The 13,034-nt window shown below is 45.4% G+C and overlaps 2 protein-coding genes across 4 annotated transcripts in view; one reads left to right on the forward strand and one right to left on the reverse strand.

The window, feature by feature from the left end:
* The window catches only part of SMS (spermine synthase), a 44,412-nt gene extending 37,818 nt beyond the window's left edge, over nt 1-6,594 (reverse strand). For all 3 annotated transcript variants that reach the window (XR_014789167.1, XM_084844034.1, XM_084844035.1), the window contains exon 1: nt 6,459-6,594. Coding sequence is in view for 2 of the 3 variants with exons in the window: in XM_084844034.1 (XP_084700160.1) it covers nt 6,459-6,507 (49 nt within the window). In the remaining variant the exon portion in view is untranslated. The remainder of the gene's footprint in view (nt 1-6,458) is intronic.
* The window catches only part of SMPX (small muscle protein X-linked), a 112,183-nt gene continuing 105,100 nt past the window's right edge, over nt 5,952-13,034 (forward strand). Inside the window, exon 1 of the mRNA XM_084844038.1 lies at nt 5,952-6,449. The gene's annotated coding sequence lies outside the window, so the exon portion shown is untranslated. The remainder of the gene's footprint in view (nt 6,450-13,034) is intronic.

Genomic DNA, 13,034 nt, shown 5'->3' on the forward strand with positions numbered 1-13,034 from the left:
ATTACGACTCCAGGAGGGGCGGATTTGCCCCCCGCAACCTAAGGTTCTGCACCCCTGCCCTAGGGCTTGCTCCCTCACTTCTGCCTTGCAATCATTCTTCCTACTTAATCTTACAATATTGCTTTGTTTTCGAATACAGTTCTGCTACAGACTGAGCAGCTAACTTAATCGTCTGTCCCAATTGTGCCTATGTATCCAGGGTGAGATGGCCTTTACACCAGCCTTCCCAACCTGGGTTTGTCCAGATGTTTTAGGCCACAACTTCCATCAGCCCCAGCCAGCATGACCAATGGTCAGGTGTGGAGTGAGTTGTAGTTGAAAAGATTTGGAGGGAGCCAAGTTGGAGAAGGCTACTTCAGACCCTCATAGTCCTGTTGCCTTTGTTACAAAGCCCATTACCTCTTTGTTTGGGAATCGTGTTTCTTTATCATCAGTCTATCTTGGCTACAATCTGGCCGAGATCAACAGCCAATGAGTAAAAGAGCTGCCAAATTCTCCTGCACAACATAACCAAAAATTACTCAGAATAAAGCTGCCAACTGTTTGTTTATTCTTCTTTGTTCTAAGCAAATATTTTTCTATTACATACATGTACATGCTAACACAATTAGACAGCATTAAGGGAACTCCAGTTCAATGGGGCCGGGGAAGAAGGAAGTGTCCTATCAGTTTGCATCTGCACAATTACAAAAATGGAAGCTTATGGAGGTTAAGACAGTGTGGTACTATAACAGAGTACTGGACCAGGTTCAAATTCCCACTGAGCCATGAAGTTCAGTGGGTGACGTTGGGGCAGCCCTCTCTCTTAGCCTAGTTTACCTCAGAGGGGCATTGTGAGGATGAAATGGGGGTTGAGAACCATGTATGCTGCCTTAAATTCCTTGGAGGAAAGGCAATATTTTGTAATAAATAAAAATACAAATAAAACTCCCAATACTTTTATTGGTTTTTGCTGTAGTCAAGCAAGCCCTATTGTCAGATAAAACACAACAGCAGTGTGCATAACTGTCACACAGCACAGGAATGAGCAAAAATGGGATGATGGAGTTGTGACTGGGAAGCAACTCACTTGCACCTATAGTGATTGTTGTTATCTGTTTCCGGAAGGGTAGCTGTGTTGGTCTGTTGCAGCAAAAACAACAAAGGCTCTTGTCGCACCTTGAAGACTAACACATTTATTACGGCATAAATTTTTGTGGATTACAGGCCACTTAATCAGATGCATAAAGTGTTATTCTGTAACTTAAAAGTGTATATACACATGATTGGGGAGGGGAGAAGAACTGCAAACAGAGAGAAATTAAATGCAGAAAGTACAGATAGTGATATTATGTTATTAATAGTGGCTGTTTACAAAATAGTTGTTAGTAATAACAAAGACAGTTTGTGGAAATGGTAAGCTAATCCACACACGATTTTTTTAAAGCCCTTTCTACCTATTTATGTTACAGGTGACAGAACTGAAGCTCTTGAACTGTAATTCAATGCTTTCAGGTTGCTGTGTCCCTTTGAAGTTCTTTGTTCAGGAATGGCCACTTTAAGGTCAATTACAGAATATCCTGGGATACTGAAATGTTCCTCTACTGCTTTTTGAATATTGCCATTTCTGCTGTCAGATTTGTGTCCATTTGCTCTTTTGCAAAGCCTGACCTGTTTGTTCTATGTAGAAAGCAGAAGGGCATTGCTGGCAAATGATGGTCTATATCACATTGGAAGACGAGCAGGTGAATGAAACCTTGATGTTGTGGATGACGTTATTAGTGAATTGCAATAGCAACTGACACACAAAAGCAGCTACATTTGCTTTATATGCTTAAGCTGCATCAATGCAAAACTCTGACACTGGGATTCAAGGATCTGCTTAGGTTCATACAAGTGGCTTGCGCTAGCCCTGTGGAACTGTTTATCTTTCCTTCCCCTCCTAAAATAGCACGCACCCATGACACATCATAAACTGCTTCTGAAACTTTTCTTAATTCTAAAACATGTTTGCTATAAGGGATGAGGGTTGGAGTTCAAACAGGAAAAAAGTCTAAAGTTCCCTGGGGCTCACACTGAAATTGTTTCATAGTCCTTTGAATCCCAGCCTATGCATGATATCACAACTATGCATAGATGTAGGATTAAAAATCTGCCAAAAATCAGGATTCCACAGCAGTTTAAACAAGCCCATATTTGCCCAATAAGAACAAGGGCCTGTTTCATTTTCCTACAGTACAAACAATCTGCATGATGATTTACATCCCTAGATGTATCAGAGGTTCATTTGGACAAGTGATGGCAGATTGCAGTTGAAGATCCACCCCACCCAAACTGATTTGCTAGCAAGCCTACTGCTGTCACTCCTTCCACATCTCTCTTTTGCTTCCAAGTAGACCCTTGTCACTAATGCATTGGTCACTGGGAGCCAGCATGGATTTATAAAGAACAAATCCTGCCAGACTAATCTTATTCCATTTTTCAATTGGGGAACTTCCTTAGTAGGTCGTGGAAATGCTGTGGACATCATACATCTTTGACTTCAGCAAGTTATCTGACAAAGTGTCCCATGATATTCTGATTAGCAAGCTAGTTAAGTGTGGGCTGGATGACACTAACACTTGTCAGGAGCGCCTTGGCGGCCTCTTTCAGTCTACTCCAATAGCTAACTCAAGACACAGACAAAAGGATTCTTTTCAAGGCTTTAATCCTTTTACAACTTAATGACTCTTTCAGATGCTAATCACCAGCGACTAAGCAAGGAACAGCAGAGTAGCCTATGCTCCAGGTTAGGCAGTTGGTCCCCGTTTGAAGGAGAATCACGGGAAGACCCTGAACTTATGGGCTAGGGAGAGTTCCTCCCTCTTTCCCTTGTGTCCTCGGGACGCGACCACTGCTTGCACGCCAAACGAGCGCTATGCCTCCTTTCCGTGCCCTCCAGCTGTCATCGCTCCCAGCGTCGAGCGTCCAACAAGCCCCCCTCCCACACTCTCTCGCTGCCAGGGTCACTATCTATATCAGGAATGCTGGCAGGAGGAATCTCTGCCAACTGCTGTGCCTGTAAGAGATGAGCGCGCTCCTCTCCCATGGATTGCTGTTCCTCCTCAGAATCGGAACTGCTCTGGGGTTCTATCGGCTCAGTTTCCACCCTGACACTACTAAGTGGCTCCACAGCTGGCTGGAAAACAGTACTCAAAGAGTGCTCGTCAGTGGTTCCTCATCAAACTGGAGGGAGGTATTGAGTGACGTGCCACAGGGTTCAGTTCTGGGCTTCGTAGTCTTCAACATTTTTATTAATGACTTGGAGGAAAGGATGGGAGGAATGCTTATCAAATCTGGAGATGACACAAAATTTAGTGGGATAGCCAATACCTTAGAAGACAGAAACAAAATTCAAAATGTACTTGATTGGTTAGAAAAGTGGGCAGAAAATAACAGAATGAAATTTAACAGAGACAAGTGCAAAGTTCTTCTTTTAGGAAAGAGAAATCAAATGCACTGGTGTAAGATAGGGGATACCTGGTTTCACAATAGTACATGTGAAAAGGATTGTGGGAGTTGTAGTCAACCACAAGCTGAGTTAGCAATGTGATGTAGCTACAACAAAGGCAAATGCAATTTTAGGTTGCATGAATAGAAGTGTAATTTCTAAATCATAGAAAGTAATAGTTCCATTCTACTCTGCGTTAGACCTCACCTTGAATACTGTTCTGGACAACACACTTTAAGAAAGATTCAGATAAAATGTAATGAGTTCAGAGAAGGGCAACAAAGCTGATCAAGTGACTGGAAACTAAAACCTATGAAGAAAGATTGAAGGAACTGGGTATATTTATCCTTAAAAAGATGGAGAGGGAAGACTTTTCAAGAACCTAAAAGGGTAATCATGCAGAAGAGGGCCACAACCTGTTCTCTGTCTTCCAAGACTGTAGGACACGCAACAATGGGCTTAAGTTACAGGAAGGAAATTTTTGGTTAAACATCAGGGAAAACTTTCGAATGGTCAGAGCAGTCAGACAACGGAACCAACTGCCTAAGGAGGTAATGAACTTTGTCACTGAAGGTATTCAAGCAGAGACTGGACAGCCATCTGTCAGGGATGCTTGAAACTGGATTCCTGCACTGACCAGGGGGTTGGACTCGATGACCTAAGTGGCCCCTTCCAACTCTATGATTCTATGATCCATGTGGATGTGGCAATAAAGGCAGAATCTCTCAGGAGCCAGAATTAGCCTGAGTTGCTGATTTCTAGTTTATACAGATGCACTCCTTTCACTAAAGAAGAAGAAGAGGAGAAGTTTCACCCATCTAAATGAATAGTTGCCATTCATTCACATGAAGAAAAATAGACTGCTGTACTTGGGGAAAACACTGAGCATTGGGGCAAAACCTGCCCATCACCATAAAAGTTGTTGGCTTAGCCTCTACCAACAGGAACCTTGTGGATGTGATGTGCAATGTGCCTCTGCTCTGTACACACATCTGTCAGAAAAGCATTTTGGTAGTAAATAAATAGTTCTCCATGCTTCCTAAAAGCCGTTAAGGCTGAAGTGCTCTAGAGAAGGATGGATGCAGGCCCTTTGGAGCAAATGGGGTTGAAAATCTATTCTAGCTCAGCTTTACTGAAGATCTGCAATACAGGTTATAAACTATCTTACTGTATAACTTTGTGCGCACTAAACTATTAATTATAAAATCAAGTTTATTTATTTATTTATTTATTGTATTTTTATCCTGCTCCTCAGCCAAAAAAGGCTCCCAGAGGAGCTTACAATCAATGAACAAAGACAGTCCCTGCCCGCAGGCTTACAATCTAAAAAAGACACGACACACAAGGAAAAGGCAATGGGGAGGGGAGAAAAAAGGATTAGGTAGACTGTCAACAGGGCTGGTGGGATGGCCCTGTTCCCCCCCCCCCATCTCCCAAAGGAGGGGCAGTCCAACTGGAGCAGGCCCTGATGTTCCCTTTGCCTGCTCCCTGGCTCCTTCTTCTTCCCCACAGGGCCATGGATGTCAGTTAGCCTTTGAGAATAATGGTCCTACACACCATAGCTAGTTCCTTCTTGTACTGCCTTAAAAAGGGGAGGGGAGTGAGGGATGTGAATCCCTTACTTCTTTCTTTTCCAACTTCAACTATAAGTATCAGTTAGAGGCAGATAGCAAGGCACATTTCCAATCCAATTCACCTAAATAAGGCCACTTCCTGATCTTTCATTTCTTGCTAATTTTTCATAAATTTATCATTCAGGCATTAACCCACACACCATTCCCCCCTCCCCAATAATCCATTTAACTCCACTTTTCTCCCTCACCCCAATTTTCCCCTATCAATAGATAATCAGCAGGACTAGTGGGAAAAAAACGCTGAATAACCTCCCCCACCTTCAGCCCCACTGCAAAAGCAGTGGTTTTGGTTTTAATTTTTGTGAACCGCCCAGAGAGCTTCGGCTATTGGGCGGTATAGAAATGAAATGAAATGAAATAAATAAATAGCAAAGTAAAAAATAAATAAATATCCACCCGCCTAAGGGACAGATTAAGGTCACGCATGCGGCTGCAAGGCGTGCCCGGTGAGCCCTTCCTCCAAAAATGAAAAGGCGCATACTTTTTAAATACCGCAGTTGAAAAGTCTTATTTTGCAAGCACGGGCTAGCACTTTTTATCATTTTTAGGTATACACAAACGGTATGCCCGGAGCGGAGGAAAGGCCCTTACTGTTCTATTTTCGGGAGATGATAGATAGATAGATAGATAGATAGATAGATAGATAGATAGATAGATAGATAGATAGAAAAAATAATGGCACAAGACCCTGCTCAATGAAATGAATGAAGACACTGCATGATTACGGAGACCGCCTGGGGGGGGGGTGGACATGCGGCCATGGGGGGGGCGAAGAAATCTGTATGGCTGGAGACGAAGAGGAGGGGGGCTGAGCTTTAGGGAATCTGCATATCTGAAGGGGAGGAGCTGCAAGCAACGAAGGTTAGGAAATTATTGTAAACGGCGCGCGGGGGAGGGAGAAGAAAAATTAAAACATGGGGGAGGCCGAAGGTAGAGCAGAAGGCGCAGGAGTTGGCGGCAAAAGGACGTAGGGTGGTGGGAGAAATGAAGGAATCTGCTGCATACTTTGGGGGGCAAGCAGGGCAAGGAGGGAAACACACTAGGTTCGGCTTCGGCGGCAAAGCCTGCCCAAAGGAGCTTCCTGCACTGGGGCGGCTGCTGCTGCTGCTACTAAGCAGCAGCGGCACCACACGGCTCCCTCCGCCCGGCGTCTGCGAAGGCCTGCAGCGAGCCATTGCTGTGCAGGAAAGAGACAAACACACACCGAGAGCGGGAGCAGCGCTGGCTGCCCGCCCGCCCGGGCGCTCTTCCTCCTTCGGCTTCAAGGGCAGCAGGGAAAGGAAGAGCGGGGACGGCCGGGCGGCGAGCGGGTGGCTGGGCAAAAGACGAGGAGCCGCCGGAACGAGGTGCCTCACCTGCGGCGCTGAGCATGAAGTCGAGGGTGCCGTGTCGCGCTGCTGCCATAGTGAGGGAGAGCCCTGTGCCATGCCTGGTGGAGCGGCCGCGGCTGCGCTGCGAGTGCCACTGCCTGCGCTGCGTGCGTGTGTGTGTGAGAGAGAGAATTGCGCACGCGAGGTTGAGGCCGGGGTTGCTGCCGAGTTAGGAGAGAGAGCGCGCCCGAAGGGGAGGGGCAGACTGGCTGGGAGCGAATGAGTCGTTGGCGAGCTGGGGGAGCTCGCAGTGGCTCCTTGCTGTGGGGAGCGGGGAGGCGGCAGGGGCCGGAGCGGCCGCCCTCGACGCTGGCTGGGCGGCCGGCTAGGCTGCCCGCGGGAGCCCTGCAGACGCTGGGCTGCTTGCTTTTGTTTTGTTTGCAACGGGGGATGGTTTCGCTACGACAGCCTCGAATGCTCACGTAGGCCTGGCGGGCTTGGCCAAGTCATCAACGCTGCTTGTCAGTTCAGGGCCTTGGTGGAAGGAACCAGAGAGGCAAAAGGAGACGAGACAAGGAGGGACATAGGAAGCTGCCCTATACTGAGCTCAGACCATCTAGCCCAGTCTTGTCGACACTACTGCCTGGCAGGGGCTCTCCAGCGTTTTAGGCAGAATTCTTAACCCTATTTGGAGAAGCTGGGGATTGAACCTGGGACCTTCCGCAGGTGCTTTACCGCTAAGCTATGGTCCTTCCCAAAGTAGCACTAGTATTACTGTAACTTTATTGTAAAAGTCCAATAAAATACGAAGAAAAGGGGCATGCAAGCTTCTGAGTCACACAGGACTTCTTGTTTTGTCAGGCCAGGTCTTCAGAACCAGCTGGGGGAAAAGTCACTTGTCAGGCTGTAACAGAACCTAAAAGGGAAATATAGAAGCCAGTTGTAGGCCCTAAACTAGGCTTGCCAAACATGTGGCCTACTCGGCATATCAGCCACGTGACAGGCCCATCAGGAACTCAAATCGCTTCTTTGGCTGCCTTCCTAGCTGTGTAAATGGGGAAGAGAGTCAAGGGGCGGCAAGCGGCTGGCAAGCCCAACGACATGGCTGTGGGTTGGTGAGTCACAGGTTGTGTAGGCCTGCCTTAAGCCTGTTACACCAAATTGATGCTGTAATCTTACACAGTGAAAGCCAAAACTAAGGGAGCTAACACCACAGTTAGTGTAGACCAGGCATGACCCCATAGGAACTTGTTTTCAGTGCCAGAGCTCAGTTCTGAAACATGTAGCATAAAGAAAAGACTGCCTTTAAGTATATACAGTGTGTCCAGATGCAATAAAGAAGGATCCATCCTGTTTCTTTAATTATGTAAAACTTTAATTATTAAAGTTTAATAGATGTGTAAAAGAGAATTGCAGTAGATGAAATGTGTCATGGCACAGTGCTGGAAGGTTAAACAAAGCATCACCGAAAGTTTCCTTTTCTAGTGAACTGAATAGTGGCATAGGGCACACTTCCTTGCATCTAGATACCCAATACTCACTGAATTATCTTAACCAGCTTTCGCACACCTGGGATTGGCAGTAAACCCCTCCATCGCAGACTTGATCCCTGCAAGCCACATTTATTAATGCCCACACAGTGCACAGGGCGAGCCCAAGGCATTTTGCCTGAGGAGAAGAACAAGATGGCACCGCTCCCCATTCCATGTACAAAAGCTGTAACCAGACCTGCAATTGAATCTTACCTCAATACTAGCAACAAGAGTTCCCCACCATACCTGAGGGCAGCAGGTAAGCTTAGCAGGCACAGGGGGAATGCCTGCTGCCACTGAGATTTCTGCTCCTGTTACAGCCATACTGCATATGAGGAAGCCTTCAGATCTCCCTCAAAAGAGTTCCACCACCTTTTTTTTGGCCTGTCTTAGCATTTAGAAGCTCATTCCTCCCTTTTAAAAATCCTAGATCTATCACTGTGAGTTACTGTTCTGACATTGTTTTTGGAAGATATGACAATACTCTTGGGAGCTGCACTTTTGTCTAAGGGTCTAAATATGCGGGTTTCTGCAGAGAACTGGGGGGGGGGGACACAGATGCGTAACACTTCCCCCATCTGCAACTTTTCTGCTGCAACTTGTACAAAGAGGGTTTTTTAAAGACACATTTACCTTCTCAAACATGATACTGTAACCTCAGAGAGAGAAAATCAACTTGGGTTGGGAAGAGTTAAACACCCCCACCCTCACCTCCTCTACAACCCAAAGCAAAAACAAAAAAGCAGGCTGCCTTGGTTTTATTTCATGGATCTACGTGTAACATGCCGTTAAGACCCACAGAAACATGTAGCCAGAACAAATGGGCTCTTGAATGCCCACGGAGTTCTGTGCATATTATGTGCTTTCATGTCTACCCCTATAAATGTATACAGTTGGTCCTACCATTTAAGTGAAGGGAGAAGCCTGCACATGTTTATGCAGCCATTCTCAGCGTGCATTGAACAACAATGCACAAAGCTCTCATTTCTGGAGTTTAGGATTATCTCCAGTGCTCAAAAGTGAGAGGAGAAAAAAAAAAGTGGGAAGGATTTCAGCTGTGAGAGAGTTTCCTACAAAACACTCCTAGGCATGTTTACATAGAAGTAAATCCTACTGAGTTTAATAATATGTACTCTCAAGTAAGTGTGCATAGAGCTGCACTCTTAGGGCACAATCCTATTCAGATAGGCAGCCGCCTCTGAAGTCAGAGCGACCACCTATCCAATGCAGGGCAGGAGCAGCACGGAGGGGATTGTTCCCTCCACATTTTTCCTGCCCTGCATTTTCGGCTAGACAGTCATTGCAGCTGTCTAGCTGTGGGAGGGCAGAGTGGGGGAGGAGACACATTGGATGTGTTGTACAGGCATTTCCACCCTCCTCACCCCAGAATGCCGCCTGGAACACCCCTTTTCGGCCGCTCCACGCTCCCCTTGCGAGCACGGAGCATGGGGCTGTTCTGTGCTGCCTCTGAGGCAGTGCGGAAGTGGGAGGAAGTCGGTTCTCTGGGAACCAACCTCGAAGCGTGGGCTCCAATGTCAGTTCCCGTAAAACCAGATATCCTATGGCCGTCTAGCTGCTGTCTAGTGGCCATAGGATTGCTCACTTAGTGACATTTTATAATACTTATTGACCCTCTGTAACAAAGCTGGGTGGTTTTACATCCATTGAAAAGCATCCCACCCCATCTTGCCTCACTTCACACTCCAATTATATTTGGACTATGATAAACATGCATGGCTCAAGGCCAGCTCACAAAGATAAACACTTTAAGTAGGATATTATATACACCCTATGTATACACCATCACATACTTTATACCCCCCTATGTCTATTTGGCCTTCACTGCAGGGACCCTAAATGGTTAATCAGGTCACACTGCCACATGCACAAACAGGAACTTAGACACGTGAATTCAACGTATGGGATACGATGTCCTACATGGAAGAGTTGTCTGCAGGGAACCTGGTTTTGTTTTCACCAAACTCAGTAGCATAATAGTTTTCAGTCATCAGCTCTTCAGTGGCTCTGTTGCAGTGGAAATAAATGAACAGACATCTATTAACTTAATGGTGCAGGACCAGGCCCCAAGGCAACTTGGTTTTACAGGCTGAGGGATATTAAAACGGCACTAATAAGTATTTTTACAACCAGCAAGTTTCTAAAACAGGACAACTGTTCTGTAAAATGTGTCATGAAGCTTTGTTCGGTCATGTTTAAGACTCCCTGTATAACACATGTTGACACATTACCGGTACATATTGGCATCTAGAACTCATACAAATTAAAATATTCATGCTCACAGTACAGGGACAGCATCAGCACCTGGTATCCTTGGGCAGTTGCCACAGCCACAGCACCCTAGGAAGGCCCACTATTGAGACCTGCCCTGGCCCCTGTCTTAAACATTGTTTCTGGCCCAATAGTTTGAGCAGTGTCAGGCAGCAAGTTCTAGCAACAAAACTCCAGGGATAAAAGCAGTTAAGCAGAAAGCAGGAGAGCAGGAAGCTGCACTACCAAAGGACAAGGACAGGGGTGGGCAACACACAGGCTGCATGCAGCCCCTCCCCACCCAGCCTCTCCCTGCAACTGCTGCCCTGCCACTGAATTTGCTGTGGCAAGGAGAAATAGCTTGCTTTAAAAAGCCAAAATTTGGAGGCACAGTGGCAGCAAAAAGAATCTCTTTTCAAACAATATTTAAGTCACCCCTTTTGCCCCTACTGCACTACCGAATTCCAGCAGCAAACCACATTTTTTGCTTAAAAGCAGGCTATTCTCCCTCACTGCCGCCACCAAATTTCAGTGGGGGAGCAGCTTGGGACAGGGGGGCAGCTCTCAGTTGGGTCTGGAAATCACCCCCCCACAACCACTGGATATTGCCCACCCTGGACTAGGATAAGCTGAAATTATTCATAGGGAAACAGTCTAGACAAGGTTTAGACCAGAGGGTGGCAACTGGCCCTCCAGATATTTTGGCCTACAACTCGTATCATTCTTCACCATTGGCTAGGCTGGCTAGGGTTGATGGGACCTGTAAGCTAAAATATTGGGGGGGGGGGGCTATAAGTTGCCCAGCCCTGGTATAGATGGATGTGTTTTTTCCCCTTGTTATTTTCTTGGACTAAATATTATTATGGTTAATTGCTTGCACTGTTTTAACCTCTGGCTTTTTTCCTATAAATGTCATCACAATAACTGTATTATTGCTACTTTTTAAAGTGTTTAGTAAAAACTAAATTTGTTAGTGGTCACATGGGACCGGAGGAATTTTGGATCCAGTGGATCTAAAGCCATCCCTGGAACATTCTGTTTCGTTAATTAATTAATTACATTTCTATACGGCCCAACAGCTGAAGCTTTCTGGGTGTCTTACAACAATTAAAACCATAAAATACAATTTGGTTTGGAGCTTACCTATGCCTTCCACTGGTAGGAAGACCACCAGCAGTAGAATTATGTTTTCCATGGGTATAACTCGGGCTTCTGGGGCAGGCACGCCCCTCCACCCCCAATTGGCTGTGCTTCTTTCTACCAGGGGGAAACTCTTCCACCACATCCTAATCCTTCTAGAATGGCCATCGATGGGTTAGGATTGCGCTACCCATGTGGGGGGTTTGGTCATAATTCTTGACAAAGTTAGGAGAGCTACTGCTGAATTCACACACACAGGGAGAAATTACAATAAAGTACAATTACATAATAAAATACTTTTAAACATGCAATTAAACAAAAGCACTTTCCAAATTCACCTCAATCTCAGAATGAACAGAGAACACTATGCATAATTTATATACAATGTCATATAATGCCCATAACTTTTCAGTAATATCTCATATTGAACATGACAGTTATTTACATCTCAAGGCAAATAAGATCCAAAGAACCACACAACTAGTTCCATGCACACAAAGGTGCTTTGAATTATTTTTCAGTGGACCGTATTTAATTGAAAACATAAAAAATTAGAATATTTAAAGAAGTAAAAACTGATAGGATACAGAAAAAAAGCGGGGGGAGAAAAACATTATCTTTTTCTACAAGTTTATGTCAGGGAACATAGTTGTGATGCATATTTTGCCAAGACAATCTAAAGCAGGGGTGCAGAACATCTGATCCGAGGGCCAAATCCAGCCTGCCAGTCTTCTGGGGTTGCCCACATGACCGTGACCCCTTTCTCCCAACCACCAATCATTTGGTGGTTTCCTTTTTCTTTTGTGATATTTTTGGCGCAGCTCCTTTTGCTTTCAGCCACTGGAATGCAGCCACCTAGAGCTTCTCCAAAATGGAATTCTGCCCTCTGGCTGAAAGGGGTTCAACACCCCTGATCTAAACTGAGGACAGAGCTCATTGAAGCAGCCATTGGCAGAAGCGAAAAAGCCCCAGAAACTGGCACATATCTTAGTTGTTTTTCTGTGGTATTTTCAGAAACATAAAATAAATTTGTAAATTTAACTTTCTTGATACGTTACCTTGTCCTAAGTGTTTTCCTCCTCTATTTTCACCACTGTGAAAATGTGTGCTTTAATCACTCCATTGGTTTCCTTAAGCTTTGCTGGATGAGAAGGACTATTAGATAATTTTGGGAAGGAGTAGGCAACACAGTGGTCTCTAGTTGTCTTGGACTACAACTCCCATAAACCATGAGGGGAAAAACTTTCAGATACAACTGATTCAGGGACTGAGATGCATTCCAGTCTCTCTGTAAGATTCACTGTCCAGTTTTAAAACCTGGAGTTTAGGATTCTCATCTGTTTTTTAATATTTTAACCAGGTTATCAGCTTTCCAGCTGGTGTTTTGTTCTCACAACTAGAGAGGTGAGGTGGAGTGGCAAGGGACTTTTCCTACCTTTCCCTTGCATATTTGTGAACACAGTGGGGGTTCTGACTCAACATTGTTTGCAGGTACAGATAATGAACAACATTACAATGGTGCGATTTTTCTCAAGCAAGGGAAGGTGGCTGAGCAGCAATCTGTAGCTGTGGGCAGATGAGCAGCCTATAGGTCCTCAAAGCCAAGGCTCTCTTAAAAGCCGAGAGAAACTTTCCTTGCATTTTGTGCATTCTTGAACTCACACTTAGAAGGACAGGAAGC

This window comes from Heloderma suspectum, chromosome 3 (assembly GCF_057233095.1).
Source record: "Heloderma suspectum isolate Gila_16-S chromosome 3, 16-S_ref, whole genome shotgun sequence".
NCBI lineage: Eukaryota > Metazoa > Chordata > Lepidosauria > Squamata > Helodermatidae > Heloderma > Heloderma suspectum.